Raw genomic sequence first — 21,962 nt, 5'->3', positions numbered from 1 at the left:
CTCCTGATATCCCACCATTTGCCAAGGCACCAAAACTCTTGACTGTATTCAGCAATGAGTTGCATAATTAAGATTGAAAATGAAGTGAAACCAGACATGCACCTGGCTGCGGTTTCCCCAATTCAAACACTTGATCTGCTCCAACAAACCCTTTTATTTTATTGAAGGCATCTATTTGGCCACCCCTTGGAATTCTATTTTTGAGAGAAATGATCCTGAGCCTCTTTCCTCTTTGGCATTACCACTGATTCTGGTGTAATCTCCAATGCCACTTTATCTTTTTTATAATGCATTCCGGATTTCCACCATCCTGTGAGTGAATTATATCTTTCTTGCATTTCCTCTAAAGCTACTGTCCTTTGCCTTAAAATTATGCCTCCTCTTTATTGGCCCTTCACCTAAGAGAAGCAGCTGATTTCTATGCACCCTATCCATGCTCCTCATAATCTTGCACACCTTAATCAGCTTCCCCTCCCGCCATCAACCTTCTTGTGTGCTGTAATGAAAAAAAAACAGAGCCCATCCAGGCCCCCTTCAAAACTAAATTCTCTATCACAGGCAACAACCTGGTGAATCTGTTCTGCACCCTCTCCAGGGCAATCACATACTTTCTAATAGTGTGGTGAGCAGAACTGCATTCCTACACCAGCCGTGGCTTAAACAAAGTTTTGCGCAGATCCAGCATAACTTTCCTGGTTTTATAATCCTGGTTTTATAAGCTGTGTCATGACTTATAAATAACGTAGACGTACCAGTGTTGGGCTGGGGTAGTCTGAAGTCACACGATATCAGGTGATAGTCCAGGTTTATTTGAAATCACAAGCTTTAGAAATGCTGCCCTGTCGTCAGGTGAAGTGAATAAAAACATACATGCGCAGAATGTATAGGCAGAGAGATCAAAACCATATAAATGGTGTGAATGGAGTGTCGAATAATAAGTCTCTGCAGGTGATCAGACAGTGTGATTAAAGAGTCAATAGCTGAATTGTAAGTGAAGTGACTTATAAAGGCAACTATCCTGTACGCCTTCTTAACTATCCTACTAACCTATTTTGCCACCTTCCGGGATCTGTGGGTATGCACCCCACAAACCCTCTGTTCTCCTGAGCTTCCTGGTGTCCTGCCATTCGCTAAGTACACCTTTGACGCGTTACATCTTCCAAAATGCATTCCCTCACAGTTATAAGGCTCAAATCCCACCTGCCACTGATCTGCTTATCTGACTAACCCATCTATATTTTCTTGTATTCTTCCTCTATTAACCACCTGGTCAATCTTCATGTCATCTGAAAACTTACTTATCATTTCCCCACACATTCTCATCTACATTGGGTGGCATGGTGGCTCAGTGGTTAGCATTGCTGCCTCATAGGGCCAGACACCTAGGTTTGATCCCAGCCTTGGGTGATTGTTTTTATGGAGTAAGCATGTTCTCCCTGTGCCTGTGTGGGTTTCCTCTGACTGCGGTGTTTCACCCCACAGTCCAAAGATGTGCAGGTTAGGTGGATAGGCCATGCTAAATTATCATGTCAAGAGATGCGTAAGCATGGGAAATGCAGAGTTACTGGGAAAGGGTAGGTGGGTCTGGTTGTGATGCTCTTCAAAGGGTTGGTGTAGGCTTAATGGACCAAATGACCTGCTTCCACACTGTAGGAGTTCTATGATTCTATACATCCCCAACAATAATGGGCAGTAGTGAGGAAAGTGGACAACGGAGAACAGAATGGGTAGCAGAAAAGGAAGTGAGCAGTGAGGCAGAAAGCCAGAGGAACAACCACAGGTACAGTAACTCCTGTGCAGTTTCTCAGTGGTGTGGCTGTGTTATGATGACGATAACACCAACTACTTATTCAAGTATATCAGCAAAAGATTATATGTTTTATTTATTGTCTTACATAACTTGCATTCATTTGATTCAAAGTTTATTTGTGAATTACAAACACATCCTGCAATTTGTTAAAGTCTCTCTAAATTATCACAAGTTTTCCTCTATTTGTATTATTAGTGGAAAGACTTGTGACAAAAACAGCAATGCGTACTTACATTATGTTTTTAACATATGAAACTGGTGGGGTATTTCACAGGTACATTAACAGTAATTGACTGGACATTGAGCTACAATAGGAGACAATAAAACAGCTGGTTGAAAAGGTCATTTTTAATAGTGCCTTAAAGATGAAGAGGGGGAGAGGGAGGTGGAGAAGTTCAAGGAGGAATTTGCAGGGTGTATGACATGCCTATATGAAGTGACTTGGAGATGCAAATTGTTATATGGGCAGGGCGGCTCACAATTGCCATATGAGCTATGATGAAAGTTACTGCAACCATTCTCTTTAAGTGGAAGAATCTGCAGAGTCTAGTGTAGTCAAGGAACACCATTTCCTGGTCTAACAAGAAGAGTCTCTTGTAACTAACAGGATCTAGGTTATTACAGCAAGTTGCAGGTTGCATTGATATGATAGATTTTGTTACAGAGACTCTGGGGACACCAAATGTTCAACCTCACACCTTTCAGATCTAAGGCTGTTCTGCCCACTGGTCCATTTGACATAATCATAGTGAGTGATGCCAACGGAACACTTCAGTATTAACCATTTCAGACTCATCTACAGCAATATGAAGCCAGAATGAAGGAACACAGTTACCTGCGAGGGTTGTAGTGTTGGAGGATGTTATGGAGAGGGTATGAGAGACAAAGAAAGTGGGGGCAGTGAAAGAGAGACTAATTTCAGACAGTATCCATCTGATGCTTTTTCAGCTCCACATGTATTGACTGGTGAAGATGGCTTCTCTGGAAGGGTTTTCACTATTACAAAGGGCCATGCAAGGGAAGAATTTTACAAATTATTGATATAAATTCCCCGAGCTGTGTAAAGCTTGATAATCCCTGGCACACATCCTCCAGATACATCTCTCAGTGAGAATACAGATAGCCTCATTTACAGCACAATGAGAGAAATTTAAGTTGGTACCTTGCTAGTCTATGTTACTGCAGGAGTGAAAATAAATAGCACAAGTATGCTGATGAACGCATAATACTGCAGATGCTGGAATGCAGCAAATGTTGGAGGTACTCAGCAGGTCAGGAAGCATGATACTATTTCAGCCAGCTTAGTGATGTCACAAGCTTGAAGCAAGTAGGGAAGCAGGAAACAGAAGGGACGATCAGCAATAGCATGAGAGAAATGACAAAAGGGATAATTGGTGCAAGGTGAAGTAGAATGGACCAAGTAATTAAGCATCAATTGGTAGAGGAAGTGTAAATGGGAATAGTAGTTTTAACATTATTATTAACATCAATGTCTGTACGGAATGATCAGAACAGCTGTTTTTTGCTGAGATATATGGATGTCAATGCTACTCACCATTTTAGATGTCCTTTTCAAATGTAGCTCATCCTATTGAGATCTAGGCTGGAAACGTGGGATCTTGCAGTTCACACTGAGATCACTCAGCCTAGGCCTCTGCTGGCAATCAAATTGAGTACAGCAGTTTAGCCCCTTGTCCAAATTTCTCCCTGTAATTCTGCAAGTCAGTTCTTTGCAAGTTCATGCCTGGATTTCTTTTGAAAGTTCCTATGGAATCTGTAAAATCTGAAAGGACTGCAAATGCTGTAAATCAGGAACAAAAGCAGAAGTCACTGGAAAAGCTCAGCAGGTCTGGCAGCATCTGTAGAGAAAAAATTGGAGGTAAGCGCTTTGCGTCTAGTGACCCTTCCTCAGAACTCTGCTGTTGACACACCTCTCCATGGTTTAAACCAGTCATATGGGATTCAAACTGAATTTTAAACCCAACAGGTTCTTCAAGTTGAAAGACACTGTTCATGAAGGAATTGATATTTTATCAAATTTAAGGAATTCTAGATAAATTTGGTGCACTTTTCAGTGGGCATTTTGGATTTGGCTCAGAAGAAAATAATGGCTGAAATTTAAGGGACAGGCTCACATTCCCCATCCCATCCCAATGACAGGAATATACGTGGCCAGCCTGCCCACTTCGTAACCCAGCTCCTGCCGAGTGATATTATGCTGGGTGCAGCCTGAATTGTTTCAGAGAGACATAACTCCTCTCATCTGGATGAATATCATGAGAATGTCATGAATAACAACCACTGCCACCATGAGGTTTGGAGCAGTTTGCTACCACCAAGTGAGTCTTAATGAGGAATGGCTCTTGTCTTAAAAAGAGATGTGGTTTATCGCAGGAAAGCAAACTTGTACAAGTAACATGAATAAGAGTAACATTGTTACTCAGATTAGGTTCGTCTTTACTCCCCAAGATCCTCAGATGTTCTGCATTGTCCCCACTCAAGCCAGTGTGATACCATCAGCTTGGTGTAGTTTAATGTAATCTCCAAAATTAACCCTTTCAAAAACTAATCCCTTAATTGAGATATGAGGAGAGACTAGTAGGCTTGGATTGTTTTCGCTAGAGCAGAGAAGACTGAGGGGAGAACATTTGAGCTGTATAAGATTAAGAGAGGTAGGGACAGGGTGAATAGAGAGTAGTTTAGTTGAGGGGTCCGTCAAGAGAAGGCATAGTTTTTGGGTAAGGGCTGGAAGATTCAGAGAGGATTTGGGAAAAAACTTTTTCCCTCAGCCAGTGGTGCGAATCTGGAATGCAATGTCTGGGAAGTAGTGGAGGCTAGAAATCTTATAACCTTTAAAAATATTTGTATGAGTTCTTCAAATATCATAACATTTATGGATACAGGACAAGTGCAGAAAATTATGATTAGCGTGCCTTTAGTGATAGTTATGTCAGTGCAGGCTCAAGGGGCCAAAGAGCCGTTCTGTACTATATGAATCTACCTATGTATCTATTATACAACATACTCCCCCACCCAGCTTTTCTCCCAACAATTACCGTTTTAGCGTTCACAGATTCATGTATATAATTAAATTTACCACTCACCAATCTCCCCCAGGTCACTGATTTCACAAATTCAAGTAGTCTAGAGCTTTCACATTCTCCCAGAACACTTTCTGTCTGGACTTTAATAATTAGTAGGGCTTTGGTTTGAGGATGGTTGACCTTGATTCTGTCTTGTCTCTGAGTTTTATATAACTATCTCTTCACTTGGAAGACCTTTTGTGTCCTCAGTTTTCTTTGGGAGGAAGTCATTCCTGCGACACCATGGGATCGATCCATATCCATCGTTATCAATAATTTTCTGAATTTCTTCCACAGTCTTCCCTGCTAAATCAGGCCATAGCTCCATCACATCATTGGTGGGAAACTAAATCTCATGAATTCTCTTCATGGAAGAAGGCTGCTGTTGAAACAAATAGTTTCTCTCTTTTTTTGCCATCTCCTGCATTTCTAAGCCAGGCAGTTTCTTCTTGACAGTACCCTAGTTCTCGTGCAGGTACTTTCTTCTTGACTATGTCCTGAATCTGTGCATTTTTAGTCATCCCACCTCAATGTTAGCTCCTGTAATGTCATTTGCAGCTTACAAACTTCATTCTTAATCTGCTGATACATCTGAAGTATGTTAACTCTTGCCCTCAACTTGTAGGTTCAGTTGAATATCTTCATTCCCCCTCTGCCTTACTGGTGAATCCAACATATTTACATCCTCAGTCGTGCTGTTGGAGGGTTCTACAGATAAAGTTCTGACACAATTTTCTGCCTCCTTTTTTGAATAAGAGCATTTCATTAGCATTTTTCCAATCTTTTGAAAGCTTTCCAGAAGCCCAGGAATTTTCATTCATTATCTCTGCTGCCACATCCTTTAGATCAGACGTCACACAGCACATAGACCAATAGGTTTATTTCAAATCATAAGCTTTCATAACGCTACTCCTTCATCAGATGTCCAACACCGACACCTCCACACCATGGTCTTAACATCCTTTAAGATCCCAGGCTGTAGGCCATTAGTCCCTGGGGAATGGTCAGCCTGTAGTCCCAGAAGTTTTCTTGGTAGTTTTTCCTAGTGATGGGAGTTGTTTTAAGCTCCTGCTTTTCTATAACTTGTTACTGTTAGGATGGCTTCATTGTCTTCTACTTTGAAACTGAGGAAAAGTATTGATTTATCTCTACCATTTTTGTATTCCCCATTATCAACTCCCTTGTCCTGTCCTCTAAGGGACCAACATTAAATTTAACTACTCTCTTCCTTTTTGTATACTTAAAGAAGCTTTTACTACCTGTTTTCACATATTTTTCTGTTTTTTTTTCATAAGTTCCATTTACTCTTTTTATTATATTTTTCGTAACCTTTTGCTGATCTTTAAAAGTTTCTCAATCCTCTAGCCTGCTGCTACTTTTGCAATATGGTATGCCTTGGTTTTTGCCTTTATGTTTCCTCCATTTTTTTTGGCTAGCCATGGTTGCATTTCCCCCATGACAATCTTCCTCTGTGGAATATATTTTATTGGAAGGAATTGAATATCTCCTTAAATGCTCATTGATTGAGTAAAGAGAAGCCCAGAATTTTACTTCAAAAGCATTCTCTCTTTTCAAGCTGCTGTATACTTATTAATTCCTATCACACAGCAGATGGAGCTGTAGATGCATAGAATTATTTAGCATTTGCTCCACACGCCTGGATATCTAAGGCAGGTACTTCAGCCAGCAAAGTCTCTTCCTAGAGGACATGTAATTACTTGTATAAATCGTCTGAAAATTACTGCATAAATAGCGGACCTGCTTAGAAATTTATGCTTGAAACTCATTAAGAATAAGGCTGCATATTGGGAAGCCATATTCAACGTACCTACAGGGCAATTTAGCAATAAATGTTCAAAGAAGCTCTGTGAGCTCAAACAGATTTTATTAATAAGCCTGCAGCTTCTGACTGTGATGCCCACTATAAATTAGATTTTATTGTTTCACTAATGCTGGAGGAAGTTTGAAAGAGGTTATTGTCCCTTGTTGATAGCACTTTGTGACGTGTTTCAACAGCAACAGCTTAGGTATTTATATAACATATTAAACCTGTTAAAATATCCCAAACTGGTGTTTTATCAGGTAAAGCTTTGTATAGGATAAGGTTCAGAGTCTGGGAAGTACAAGTGAGTGGGATACTGATGAGATGGTTTGGCAAAATATTTGGGAGTCAACAATAATGCAAGGCAAATCCAGGCAGAATGTGACAATCCAAAAATATCAAAAAAGATGATTTATCCAGAATTGGCTTTGTCTGTTTAATCATATATAACATTCATTCATATGTAACTTCAACAACATGCAGCAATTTTTCTCATACTTCTCAGCAACATTTGGATTACAATTTGTCAAGACCGCACCAGGTGTGTCCAAACTGCAAATTCATAAAACTCGTTTAGATTTATTTATTGTTTCTCAAATGTCTCAATTTAAAACAACCAGCAGCAAAGATTTAGTCTCAAACAAGATAAAGGGTAGTTTATTGAAAACTGCTTTTGCAATTCAAATAGAAGTCATGAAACTGTTAGCTAAAAATATATGGGTACAAAAGTTTAAAAGTAGATACAGATGAAAGATACTTATAGGGATGGAAGTAAGATCTGTTTAATATCATTGTAGGCCTGGCTTGTTTGAAGATTTCTCCTTCTGAGGAAAACAGGTCAAAAATTTGAAGTCAGAATTCAACAGCTGCAGTTGTTTCTTTGGTGAATAACTGGAGGGTGCTTGCAGAAGCGGATTTGTAAGTAGAGCAGAATATAGGAGAGAGAAAAGTTTTTTTTTGTTCCTCAGTAGTTCTATCATTACAGCACTAGCAAATTGCTTGGGATATTTCAACAAATCAGCAGTTAAGTTCTAAGAGATAATGGGAACTGCAGATGCTGGAGATTCCAAGATAATAAAATGTGAGGCTGGATGAACACAGCAGGCCAAGCAGCATCTCAGGAGCACAAAAGCTGACGTTTCGGGCCTAGACCGTTCTAAGAGCTGTTCTCCTTTGTGCTGCCTTTGTCTGTCTCTCTGGGTGTCTTTCAGAATCCTACCTGGGAAGTTTGCTAAAATGGTGTCTCACAGCCTAACATATGAAAATCAAAGCAAAATGAACACTATGTTTACTTTGATGATGCATTGTTCCTTGAAGCCCACTGTCAGTTATGCTGGAAATAATCATGGTGTCCTTCCACCTCTCATACTGTCAGAAGCTCTGAATTCTCACACCTTTAGAAGGACCCATTGTGATGTTCCCCAAGGGTTAATCAAATTTTAAATGTTTCCCTTTGTGATTGATGCTGAGGTAACACATCAGCCTGTCTGCTTTTTTGGTTGCAGTGCATCAACAGAGCAGTTACGTGACATCTAGGAGCCATCTTGTAAGGTTGTGCATCCATCTTTAAAATCTGATGATTATTCTTTACCAAATATATAATGGCATAATTACATAGTCATGAAAAAGTGAATATTTACATCAATCCAGTAATATTTTGGTCCATGTATATTTCTGGTTCTGCATTCATTGCTCTGTGTAGTTCATGTTTAATTGGTCTGTGTTCACTGTTATCTCCAGTCTGTTTGCTATTCCTGTATTCCTGTTGAGAGCATAGAGTACAGCAACAGAGCTATTTAATCTATCATTCAGGCTCTTGCAAACAAAACGTGTACTCTCTACTTTGTTGTTATGCGCTGCTGTGATAATTCAGGAAGACTGACAGGAAGGAATATCATTTATTGCTGAACACCAAAATAGAACCCACTACTCATGATGGACATAGGCTAGTCCCAACCGGGGCAGACAGTTCAACAGATCCAACCCTGGGTTTGCTTGAAATGTATTTTTGAATCAATCTGTTAAGTCCTTTGAGTATAAGAGTTGAGACATTATGTTGAGGTTGTACAAGCCATTGGTGAGGCTCTTCTGGAATATTGTGTTCAGTTCTGGTTGCCCAGTTATAGGAAGGATATGATCAAATTCGAGAGGGTTCAGAAGAGATGTACCATGATGTTGCTGGGTATGGAAGATTTGCATTACAAGGAAAAGCAGGATAGGCTAGGACTCTTTTCACTGGAGCGTAGGAGGTTGAGAGGTAACCTGATAGACTTTAATAAAATAATGAGAGGTATAGAGTTGATAGTCTTTTCCCAAAGATGGGGAATTTCAAGACTTGGGGGCACATTTTTAAGTGAGAAGAGAGAGATTTAAAAAAGACATGAGGCAAATTTTTTACACAGAGGGTGGTTCACGTGTGGAATGAACTTCCTGAGGAAGTGGGGCATGTGCGTACAATTACAATGTTTAAAAGACATTTAAATGAATATATGAACAGGAAAGGTTTGGAGGGATATGGGCCAGGAGCAGACAGGTGGGACTAGTTTAGTTTGGGATTATGTTCAGCATGGACTGGTTAGACCAAAGAGTCTGTTTCCGTCCTGTATGACTCTATGACGCACCTCTGGAGCAGGTGGTCTTGAACCTGGGCCTCTTGGCTCAGAGATAGGAACACTAGCACTGTATCACAAGAGCCCCTCTGCATCTGTTTTATTGTATTTTCTAATGAACTTGTTCAATGTTGCTATTACATAACTCTGAAGTAGGCGTGATTTATACCAAGACCACTAAAACTGTACCGTGAGATCTCCTGGGCCTGTTTTATTTTGTTTTAGAAACCCATCATTGGTTTTTCAGTAATTTTAATGAGAGTGATACATCAAGAAACTTCAGGATCCACATCTGAACTTGTTCAGAAATGCCATCAAACACCTCTGGGCAGGTGGGACTTGAACCTGGGCCTCCTGCACTAGATGGTTTGCTTTTATTAATTTTAGTTTTTTAAAATCAGCCTGTTCAGAAATGTTGTGACACACCTGAGGAGCAGGTTGGTCTTGAACACTGGTCTTTCTGGCTCAGACGTAGGGACACTACCACTGTACCACAAAAAGCTCATGTGTCTACTTTATCTTATTTGGGAAGGAGCAGCCTTCCGAGTGGACCTTATCAAAGGCGTCACTGAAGTCCAAGTAACCCACATCAACTGCACTTCCTAATCAACATGTTTAGCCATCTTTTCAAAAAACACATTTACATCAATCAGACAGGATCTTCCTGCAACAAATCTGTGCTGACTGTTCCTGATAAATGACTGCCTTTCCAAGTATTGATTAAACCTGTCCTACCATTGATGTCAGGCTAACTGGCCTGCAATTAACCTGGTCTATCCCTTCACCTGTGGCTAACGAAGTATTAAATATCTCCTGAAAGATCAGCGAATGCTGTAACTCACAAACAAAAACAGAAATTGTGGGAAAAACTCAGCAGGCCTGGCAGCATCTGTGGAGACAAATCAGAGTTAATATTTCAGGTTGAGTGATTCTTCCTCAGAAAATGTGTAATGAAAGAGGATTAATTAGCAACCTGAGATAACAAAGTGTGAAGCTGGATGAACACAGTAGGCCAAGCAGCATCTCAGGAACACAAAAGCTGACGTTTCGGGCCTAGACCCTTAGTCATCCTCTCTGATGAAGGGTCTAGGCCCAAAACGTCAGCTTTTGTGTTCCTGAGATGCTGCTTGGCCTGAAGTGTTCATCCAGCTTCACACTTTGTTATCTTGGATTCTCCAGCATCTGCAGTTCCCATTATCTTTAATTAGCAACCTTGTGGTTTGAGATCATTTGGGGAAAACTGACCATAATATGTAGAATTCTTCATTAAGGTGGAGAGTGTCATAATTAAATCTGAAAGTAGAGTTCTGAACTTAAAGCTAATTCTGAGTTCCAGTTCTGAGGAAACGTCACTCGACCCGAAATGTTAACTCTGATTTCTCACCACAGATGTTGCCAGGCCTGCTGAGCTTTTTCAGCAATCTCTGTTGTTTTTCTTATTATTTATCTCCCTAGGGCTCCAGCAACCTCCTCCCTTGCCTCCTAAAGCAGCCTGGGATACATTTCAACAGGCATTGGGAACTTGTGCACCTGTGTGCTGTTATAACATCTAACACCTTTTCGTTATTAATCTGAACATGCTCTAGAACCGTCCCAACTGAAATCCTTGGCTACGTTGTCTTTCTCCTCTTAAAATACAAATGAGAAATATTCATTTAAGATCTTACCCATGTCTACTGGATCCATGAACAAGTTGCCCCTATTGGTCTCTAATAGGCCCTGAGCTTTCCCTGGTAATCCTCTTACTCTTAATGTATGTTATGTATAATGCCTTGTAGTTTTTCTTGATCCCATCTGCCAAAAATAGTTTGCCCCTCTGCCTTCTTAATTTCCTTCTTAAGCAACCTCTCTATAGTTTCTATACTTTTGAAGATTCCCTCCCCGTTTTCAATGTGGTGTACCTTACATATGCTTTTTTCTTTTTCTTTACAAACTCTTAATACCCCTTGACATCCAGGATTCCCTGAATGTTCTTTCCTTGCCCTTCACTCTTAGAGGAACACACTGGTCCTGAATTCGCACTATACTACATTTAAAAGGCTCACACTTTCCAAATGCATACTTGTGAGTTAACCTGCAAGTAGCTGCTCTCAGTCAATGTTTGCCAGATCCTGCCTAATTATATTGAAATTGACTTTCCCCCAATTTAGACACAACTTCTGCACTATCATTATCCCATTCCATTATCACTTTTAAACACACAGAGTTATGGTCACCATTCCCAAAATGCTCATGCACTGACATTTCACCCACTTAACCAGCTTCATTGCCTAGGATTTGATCTGGCACTGCCCCATCTCCAGTAGCACTATCCATGGGCTGGCACAAAAAGCTCTCCTGGATGCATTTTTAAAACTCCATACTGGCTAATCCTTCCACACTAGTGCTTTCATTCTTTCTAAACATTCTATTCCTTCCAACAGTTTATGGTAATTAGTATTCAAAATAGGCCTTCATGCATAGAATTGAATATTCACTGTCCACCTCCATTTACTCAGCACCTGTCAGGAAGCTTCTTGTTGTGGCTGAATGTGGATTGGATTTAATGTGATAGTGACTAGTCTTCAAAAAGAAGCCTCTTGCTGTGAGCTGCTTTGAGATATCTCTCTTAATCTGCATGCAATTGAAATTCTACAAAACCCGTGGTAGACAGAGACAGTTTGATGAAAATTCAGCAAAAGTTGAGATGCAACTCCATTGCTAATATTTCGGAGGAATTGGGTTTGAATTTGGATGTTAATCTGCAATATTCCAGCATGCAGCAGTTATCAGGCATAAAGCTCATAAAATGAATTGGATTGTTGATATATAGACAAGGACTACCAAACGCACTTGTGCCATTCTGAATAATTCTCATTTTATCCCTCTAAAACTCTTTTTCTTATCACCTCACACAGAGCAAAGATGCCGGGATCAGGACTCTGGTTATGTTGGATGAACAAGGGGGTAAGTGCATCTTGAAGATGTGCATACATGCCTGAGATGGGGAATTATGCATACATGCCTGGAATGGGGAATTTACTTCCATGCCTCTAATAAGGAATTGTGCATATGTGCCTGGGGTGGGGAATTGTGCATACATACCTGAGATAGAGGAATGTGCATACATGCCTAGTGTAGGGAAGTGTGTATACACTCCCGGGAAGGGGAAGTGTGTGCAAATGTCCAGGATGGGGAACTGTGCATATATGCCTGAGTTGGAGAAGTGTGCATACATGCCTGATTTGCGGAATTGTGTGTATATGCCTGGGATGGGGAATCATGTGTACATGCTTGGTTTGGAGAAGTGTGCATACATGCCTGGGTTGGGGAAAATCTGCATCCATGCCTGGAATGGGAAGTGTGAATACATACCTGGGATTAGGAAGTATGAATATATGCCTGGGAAGAGGAATTGTGTGTACATGCCTGGGATAGGGAAGGGCAGTGATGTAAATGATGAAGTACATTGAAAGGTGTTGATTTCACTTTTACCTATTGGCATAACTCCACATCAAAAACTCATATGGACATGAAAGTTTTCTTCATTCAAAACCTTTCTGATTCTGAGGCACACTGTCCTCATGGTCTTTACTTCGGTCTCTGCCTGAGGCTATGTGAACTGATTCCCAGCTGGGGGATAGGGAAGAAACCAGCTTCCTCTCATGAAGGCTGAATGTTTGACTGTTTCATCTAAGAGGTGGAAACTTGGACACTCTCTGTCCAGGTATGCACATGGATGTGGGTTGCTGAGACATGTCAGAAACACTTTACAAGGCAGCACAGCACCTTCTCAGAAGACAAACTGAAATGAACAAATTGAGGAGCTTGTAACACACTGGATTATTAACATAAGAACTTTGTTAACTGCAAATTAATTATTCACAATTTGGCAAACTGTATTTAGCCCACTGTGGAGAACAATGTCACTTAGGTCGGTGACTTAGGAAGCTGGAGAAAGGACGAGAGATTGTTGGTGCCCAAATAAAATCACCAATCCAGAAATCGTGTGATCTCTAACCTGCAACCATGTGATCACAACACCCAAACCGTGTGTTCACAGCGCTCAACCATCTGATCCCAACATAATCATGTGCTCATCAACCTGCAACCATGTGATCTCAACATCCCAAACATGTTATCAACCAACACTCAAAAAATATTCTTTTTCATCTCACCTTTAGTTCTTTTGCAGCTTTTAACAGATTAGAAGATCTATTCTTCTGTGTTCAGTTTATATTTTTTAAAACATGGGGAGATATTCCATTCCACAAAATCCAACAGCAAAAAATGCTGACCCAACCAGTGACACTCATGTCCCACTCATGTGGATAAAAAAGTGGTAGTCAATAATGTGAATTATTTTCATAAATAACTCTAACAGATAACATTGGCTGAGAACAAGATGTGCAGTTGAACTGTCTGGTCCAAGTTTCGGTTGAGTAGCACTTTTGAGAACACAATGATATCTTGTGTTCCCTGATGGTGGAGTAGACGGAATTAGATCTCTACATCAACAGGGAAATACTCAGGAACATGAATTGCTGCGTAATTCTAAAAGTTCAGAATTCTTCCTCCAACATGAAACATTGCCCAATGAACTCACTTTAATCTTCAACTGCCATGCTCTTTTTAGAATATTAGCATTTGCCCGTATTATTTACATCCAGCAAGGAGGTTATAGCACAGATGGATTAAATGTGTCCTCTTTGTTAATCCAGGACTAAACTAATTATCCTGCCCTTCTCTCCTCTGCAGAAACTGCTTTCCTCGAATCTTTGTCTATACCCATGCTTTCAAAATCATATGGATTCTGGTTCTAAGATAACAAAGTGTGGAGCTGGATGAACACAGCAGGCCAAGCAGCATCTTAGGAGCACAAAAGATGACGTTTCAGGCCTAGGCCCTTCATCAGAAATGGGGGATGGGGAGAGGATTACGAAATAAATAGGGACGGGGGGAGGCGGACCGAGGATGGATAGAGGAGAAGGTAGGTGGAGAGGAAACTATAGGTGGGGAGGTAGGGAGGGGATAAGACAGTCCGGGGAAGACAGACGGGTCAAGGGGGCAGGATGAGGTTAGTAGGTAGGAAATGGAGGTGCTGCTTGAGGTGGGAGGAGGGGATAGGTGAGAGGAAGAACAGGTTAGGGAGGCAGGGACGAGCTGGGCTGGTTTTGGGATGCAGTGGGGGGAGGGGAGATTTTGAAGCTTGTGAAATCCACATTGATACCATTGGGCTGCAGGGTTCCCAAGCGGAATATGAGTTGCTGTTCCTGCAACCTTGGGGTGGCATCATTATGGCACTGTAGGAGGCCCAGGATGAACATGTTGTCTAAGGAATGGGAGGGGGAGTTAAAATGGTTTGCGACTGGGAGGTGCAGTTGTTTATTGCGAACCAAGCGTAGATGTTCTGCCACGGGGTCCCCAAGCCTCCACTTGGTTTCCCCAATGTAGAGGAAGCCACAACGGGTACAGCGGATGCAGTATACCACATTGACCGAATTGCAGGTGAACATCTGCTTGATGTGGAAAGTCATCTTGGGGCCTGGGATGGGGGTCCCTGTAGCCCAGTGCTGTCATTGTGGATTTCACAAGCTTCAAAATCTCCCCTCCCCACACTGCATCCCAAAACCAGCCCAACTCATCCCCACCTCCCTAACCTGCTCTTGCTCTCACCTATCCCCTCCTCCCACCTCAGGCCGCACCTCCATCTCCTACCTACTAACCTCATCCCGCCCCTTTGACCTGTCCGTCCTCCCCGGACTGACCTATCCCCTCCCTACCTCCCCACCTACACTTTCTTCTCCACCTATCTTCTCCTCTATCCTACCTTGGTCCACCTCCCCATCTCTCCCTATTTATTTCAGAATTCTCTCCCCATCCCCCTTTTCTGATGAAGGGTCTAGGGCCGAAATATCAACTTTTGTGCTCCTAAGATGCTGCTTGGCCTGCTGTGTTCATCCAGCCCCACACTTTGTTATCTCGGATTCTCCAGCATCTGCAGTTCCCATTATCTCTGGATTCTGGTTCTGCTGTGGTAAAACATTCCAGGCTTCAACAAGCCATAGACGACGAAGTATTTCTGACAACCAAATCTGATGGAGGTGATGAAGGGGCTAGGCCCAAACATCAGCTTTTGTGCTCCTAAGATGCTGCTTGGCCTGCTGCGTTCATCCAGCTCCACACTTTGTTATCTCGAATTCTCCAGCATCTGCAGTTCCCATTAGCTCTGGGGATGGGAGTTTGAATCCTGCAATGACAGATGATGATATAGGAATTGTAAAGGTTTAGACTTGAAAAGCTAGCGTACATAACCACTATAAATTGTCAGTTAAAAAAATAATAAAGCCATCTGGTTCACTCGAACCCTTTAGGGAGGCGAATCTACCATCTTTACCCGTTCTGGCCCACATGTGACTCTGGAACGACAGCAATGTTGCTGGTTCTTAACTGCCCTCTGGGCAGTTAGGGATGGGCAATAATGCTGGGCAAGCCAGTGACACACACACTATATGATCAAAGGAAAAAAAAACTGCTTCCCTTTGTTATCAACAAGCCTCTCCACGACTTCTGAACTTCAGGCTGTAGGTCCCCCAATTCACCCACCCTCCACAGATAGCCCAACCCAGCTCATGACCTAAAGGTGGTGCTCCCATAGTTGGCTTTTCCTCTTGACCGCCTCTCAGTTTGTCAGTCTGGACCAATTGATGGCTCAGATTTTGTGTGTCAGCATTGTGAAGAAACCCTAGCTCCAGGTTCTTCACCTGTTCACACGCTCCCCAGTCCTCCAGTTGTAACAGGGCTGAAGGCTGCAGGAACCCTTGCTGTCCTTTGTCCCTGATTTAGCTCTTCCAAAAAGATATTCAAGTGGGCCCACACCCCTACCCTTTCCCCAAAACCTTCAAATGTCTTCTTTTCAAGTATTTAGCTAATTTCTTTCTGAAGTTTACATTTTGTTTCCTCCAACCTGCTCTCAAGCAGTGCTTTGTAATAACTCATTGCATAAAGATGGAAAATTGGGATCATTTTAATGGTGGATCTGGTATCAGACAAATTGGTTTCTCCCAGGCCCATCAGCCTTTTGGCTGATTTCACAGGCTATTTCCTATCAAAAAAATTGAATGTTACATCTCCATTGTGACAATAGGGATGAGTGGGAATTAACTCCCATGTCCCACAAGATGAGATACACACTAGAAAGTATTCAGTCTCTCAGCACCTGAATGAAAGGTTTCAATGAACAATGCTTCTTTTGGCTTCACAGCCTAATACTTTTTGTAATACTTCCCAGTGGGAACAATAGGAGAACCCAGTGGGGTTAAGAGCTGGTAACAAAGCCTTAAGCACCTGAAAGGGGTGACTCTGTATTCCAGCTAACCTAGTCCGGCTTGGCACTCACATGGAGCTCATTTCAGGCAGTGACTGTACACATCAGGAGGAATAGTCTTTGTAAGCCACTAATCACAGAATTGCACACCCCCTTAAATTTTACAGCATTCTTCTTGTAGCAAAGTGCTGCTGAGAGGCAAATGAAAATATTAGACCTTTGTGAACTGGGACGGATGACCCAAAGTTTGGTTAAGGGAGAAGTGAGTGGAAGGGCAAAGGGTAGGCATTCTAGACCTAGACTGCCCAAGAATTGACAACCAACCGAGTCACGGAGAGGGGTGAAATGCAAGAGGCTACTGTCAGAGAATTGGAGAATAAGAGAAGGGTGGAGCTGCAGGGGCCTTGATCATAGACGGGTTAAATGGCAAGAATTGTACATTGGCAGTATTGGGGTTTAGAGAGGAACCATAGGTCAGTGAGGATAGGAGAGTGGGCCTTAGTGTGGGAGGTGTTCTATACAGCAAAGTGTCAACACAAGTTTAGTCAAACTGTCTTTAATTCTTCATGAACTGAACTATTCTTGTAAAAGTAGCAGTAGAATTGGCAATGGGAAAGATTTAAATGTCCCAACTGAATACAGTTGGAGAGATGGAATGAGTTAGAGCTGCCAACAATGACCATGCCTATCATCCTCCCCATTCTGACTTCTTCAAATGTTATACATAAATATTGCAGTGTATACTAATTTTGTGCTTTCGCAACAATGGCAGGGAAAGCCAACCTGAAGAGAACAGACTAAGCTCTCAAGCCCTGGATGGCTACAAACCTGTGGCAAGTGTGCACTTTCTGTAGGGAATTAATTTGTTTTCTCCCAAGTTTCCTCTCCTCCCATCCTGAAGACACTGCAGTGGGAGTGCCAGGGTAAAATGGGTGCAGGACAGTTGCAATAAGAGGCCAGCTTGCAACACCCACACATGGAACCACCACCACCCACCACTACCCCCGTGACGCCTAAAAGATATCGACCTGTTATGTATCTCAATCAGTCGTCTAAAAAGGGTATTGGGCTCTGCATTTATATAGCACCAGTTTAGGGGTCTGTCTTTGTGAAAAACAGGGTCCACAATCACCCATTCAATTGCCACCTTCCTCTGTGGACACTGTCTCCCCTTTCCCAGGATCTTCCGTTAGCCTACGTGTTGTGAAGGTCACCTTTCCAAAATGGGCAAGTGTACCTTGGTCAGCGAGTTAATGCTAACACAGCCAGGGGTCCAATTACACGCCAACTTGGACCTTTCAGTTTCTGGTGTGTGCTGATGAGGTGCTACAGGCTACATACCTGAAATTGGGGCCACAAGTTAATATTTACCCCACTGGTGGTAGCTAGTGTTCAGTTAATCTACATTTGCCAGCTGTTTATCTGCATGGGGCATCATACTTATCTCCAACCCTGTGCTCACCTAATGTGCAGCAGAGACCACTGGATAAGGGAAAGAGGCTGGGATCCTTTCTTGTTCAAGAATAGGGTATTGGGCAATTATATACATTAACATAGTCAGTTATTAACTCAGCACAGAGCCAAGATCCAATTCAACTCAGTGTTTGAAAGTATTACTGAGAATTTGTAGGACTGAAAATTCCAGAAACAGACTATTCTGCCCAACAATTCCTTACTGCTGTTTATGGGCTACATTAGGCTTCTCCCACACTTCACCTCCCCCCATTGCCATGCCCTTCTAGTCCTCTCTCACTGTGTATCCTTCTAGTTTCCCTTATATGCTTCTCATTCTGTTCATGTGACCCATTCCTTATCCAGCAATAAATGTATCCATTTCAGTAAGCTGAGTTTAAACAAGACCATTTAGAATCTGACATTTTTCAATCAACTCACCACTTTCTCCTCTAAACTCCACTGGATACAAGCCTAGCATGTCTAATCTTTCCTCACAAGACAACATGCTCATTCTAGCTATTGGACTGGTAAACTATTTCTGAAATGCTTCTAATGTATTTATATCCTCCCTTAAATAAGGAGACCAGTACTGTATACAGTTCTATAGACATGTTCTCACTAGTGTCCTGTACAACTGAAGGATAACCATGTTATTTTTGCACTCAATTTTCCTTGCAATAAACGATAACATTTGATTAACTTTCCTGATTAGTCGCTGTACCTGCATATAAACATGTTGTGATTCGTGCACTAGGACACTCAGATCCCACTGCACCTCAGAGCCTCACAAACTCTCACCATTTGGATAATATGTTGCATTTTTATTTGTTTTGATAAAATGGACAGTTTCATATTTTCACAAATTATATTCCATTTGTCTCACTTAACCTATCTCGATCACCTTGTAGTCTCCCTATGACCTTTTTACAACTTAATTTCCTAATTATCTTTATGTCATCAGTACATTTAACAATCACACTTTTGGTCCCTTCATTCAAGTCAGCTACTTGTATAAATTATAAAATATTGAGGGCCCAGCACTGATCCCCCTAGATGCAACACTACCAGTACATCTTGCCAACCAGATATTGACCCAATCACCGTTAGGCAATCTTGGATCCATGCCAATATGGTACCCCCTAAACAATGAAATTTTATTTTCCACAATAACATTATCAAATGTCCTGGATATTATAGCACAATACGTCCAATAATTCCTGCTTAGCTCAGTTGACTGGAGAGCTTGTTTACAATACAGAAAGATGCCAGCAGCGTAGGTTCAAACCCCAAGCATGAGGTTACCATGAAGGCCCTACCCTCTCAACCTCACTCCTTGCCTGAGGTGTGGTGATCGTCAGGTGAAATGTGCCACCAGCCATCACTGTGCAATGAGAGAGTGGGACAATGGTGACTATTTTTTTTAAGAGTTCACATTTCCTTTAAATGTATCTATGTCATTTGCCTGAACTACTCTCTCTGACGAACAGTTCTAAATTCTAGTCAGTTCTGCTGAATTCTGAATACTGTCATGGAGGTTTTGCCCTCCTAGGAGAGAACCTGCCTTTCTTTAGGAGGCCTGGAGAGATGGTGTGGGGAATGATAGCAATGTCAAGAGATGATTTTGGGAGGGTGCTGGGTATTAGAAGCAGCTGATATACCCCACTTACTTTGCCAATACTAAGCCTTCATCAGGGTGTAACATAGTGTGTGCTTGCCACAGCCACAGTACAATGACCAAGGCCTCCCCACACCACATAAGGGGCCTGGGGAGGGGCACCTGGGCAATGCAAATATGGTGACCATAAGAAATAGGAACGGGAGAAAGCTTTTCGGCTCCTTGAACCTGCTCCACCATCCATTAGGATCATGGCTGATTTGGCAGTCTGCCCTTTCTCCATAACCCCTGATATCCACTACTGATCAAAAATCTCTCAACATCGCCTTTAAATATACACAAGGAGTGTGTTCCTACAGCTGTCTGTGGCAAAGAGGTCCTATGAAAATCAATCTCTGAGAGAAGAAATTCTTCCTCATCTCAGTCCTGAACTGAAGCCCTTGATACTGAGACCCTGCCCTTTAGTCCTGGACTGTCCCATGTGGGGAAACATCCTCTCAGCATTTGCCTGTCAAGTCCCTTAAGAATTATACGTTTCAATGAAATCATCTCTCCTTCCTCTAAACTCCAGTGAGTAGAGTCCCTGTTTAGCCTTTACTCATAAAACAATCCCTCCATAGTAGGGATCATCCTCGTGCTACCATCTGAGCTACCTCCAGTGAAATAATCTGCCATCCCTTTGACAGAGTTGAAAGATCAGCATTTGCTCTTTTTATCATAATTTCCTGCTTTTTTTCCCCTCTTCCACCTCCCCCTCACCTGTGAGTCACAAAATGAATTACTTTCCTGGTTGATGTGGCTGACTGCTCTTTACCCAGTTAATAGGTCAGGGAAGGGCAATCATTCACCAGTCCAAGAAAAGACAGTCGGTATGTTGGCACCTCCTGCCTACTGGCGTTAATAGATACTGCAGCTTTTTTTCTCTTTCGGAAGTGTACTGCATATTGATAACCAGTGGCCTTGGGGATCTAATTAGTGCAGATTTCACTGTGTTGGTTTTATTTAATTCCCTCCCCCACTCCTCTCCAGAGTCCTTGAATCATACAGCATAGAAACATGTCTACGCCGACTAACAAACACCAAACTACACTAATCCTATTTTTAACACCTGCATTTAGTCCGTTGACTGCGATACCCTGGCATTTTAAGGACTCATCCTGATGCTTCTTGAATGTTGTAACAGTACTTAATCTACCACCAGCCCAGGCAGCAATTTTCATATGTCCATGAGGCTCTGGGTGAAAAAAAATTCTCATGTCTCCTCTAAACAACTTGCTCCTCACCTTAAACTTATGTTCTCTGGTCTTGCGCTAGGAAAGAGATTCTCATGGTCTATCCTGTCTATGCCTCTCATAATATTGTATGCCTCAATCAGATTCCCCCCTCTCAGCCTCCTCTGTGCCAAGGAAAACAAACACAGTCTCTCCCTATACTAAGACTTTTCATCCCATCAGGACAACATCCTGATAGATCTCCTCTGCACCCTATCCAGTGCTATCACATCTTTCCGATAGTGTGCTGACCAGAATTGCACATGGTATTCCGTCTGTGGCCTAACCAATATTTTATACAGATGTAACAAGACTTCCTTGCTGCTATACTCTGCACCCTGGCAAATGAAAGCAAGCATCCTGCATGCCTTCTTTGCCACCCTGTCTACCTCTGAGGAACTATGGACTTAAATATACAGGTCCTTTTGTTCCTCAGTACTCCCTAGGAACCTAACATTTATTGTGTATATTTTTCCCTTAATAGACCTCTCAAAATGCATCACCTCATCCTTATCAGGGTTAAATTCCATCTGCCATTGCTCTGTCTGATTTACTAGCTGTTCAAATTTAGACTATAACCTGAGACTGTCCTCCTCACCTCATTATCGACAACACCACCAATTTTTGTGTCATCTGCAAACTTACCTCCTACATTCCATCCAAGTTGCTATTGTACATGACAAACAAAGGTACCAGCACCAATTCTGTGGTACACCGCTGGTCACAGGCTTCCAATTAAAATCATCAACCCTCCACTATCACCCTTTGTCTCCTATTTGTAAGCCAGTTTTGGATCCAATTTGCCAGCTTACTTTATATCCCATAGGCTCTTAACTTTGGACCAGCCTTCCATGTCGGACCTTGTCAAAGGCCATGTAAACCACATCAATTGCATGTTTAGTCACTTTTTCAAAAAGCTCAATTAAATTAGTCACACAGGATCTCCCTCCACAAATCCATATTGACTATCCCTGATCAATCTCTGCCTTTC

At 41.9% G+C, this 21,962-nt stretch overlaps 1 protein-coding gene across 2 annotated transcripts in view; it reads left to right on the top strand.

The window, feature by feature from the left end:
- Positions 1-21,962, top strand: part of LOC125447794 (synaptosomal-associated protein 25) — a 196,502-nt gene that overhangs the window by 140,196 nt on the left and 34,344 nt on the right. For both annotated transcript variants that reach the window (XM_048522519.2, XM_048522518.2), the window contains exon 4: positions 12,222-12,270. In XM_048522519.2, the coding sequence (XP_048378476.1) occupies positions 12,222-12,270 (49 nt within the window). The remainder of the gene's footprint in view (positions 1-12,221; positions 12,271-21,962) is intronic.

The sequence above is a fragment of the Stegostoma tigrinum genome, chromosome 39 (genome assembly GCF_030684315.1).
Source record: "Stegostoma tigrinum isolate sSteTig4 chromosome 39, sSteTig4.hap1, whole genome shotgun sequence".
In the NCBI taxonomy this organism is placed as follows: Eukaryota; Metazoa; Chordata; class Chondrichthyes; order Orectolobiformes; family Stegostomatidae; genus Stegostoma; species Stegostoma tigrinum.
The sequence above is the reverse complement of the archived record's forward strand: the minus strand, read 5'-3'. Positions and strand labels throughout refer to the sequence as shown.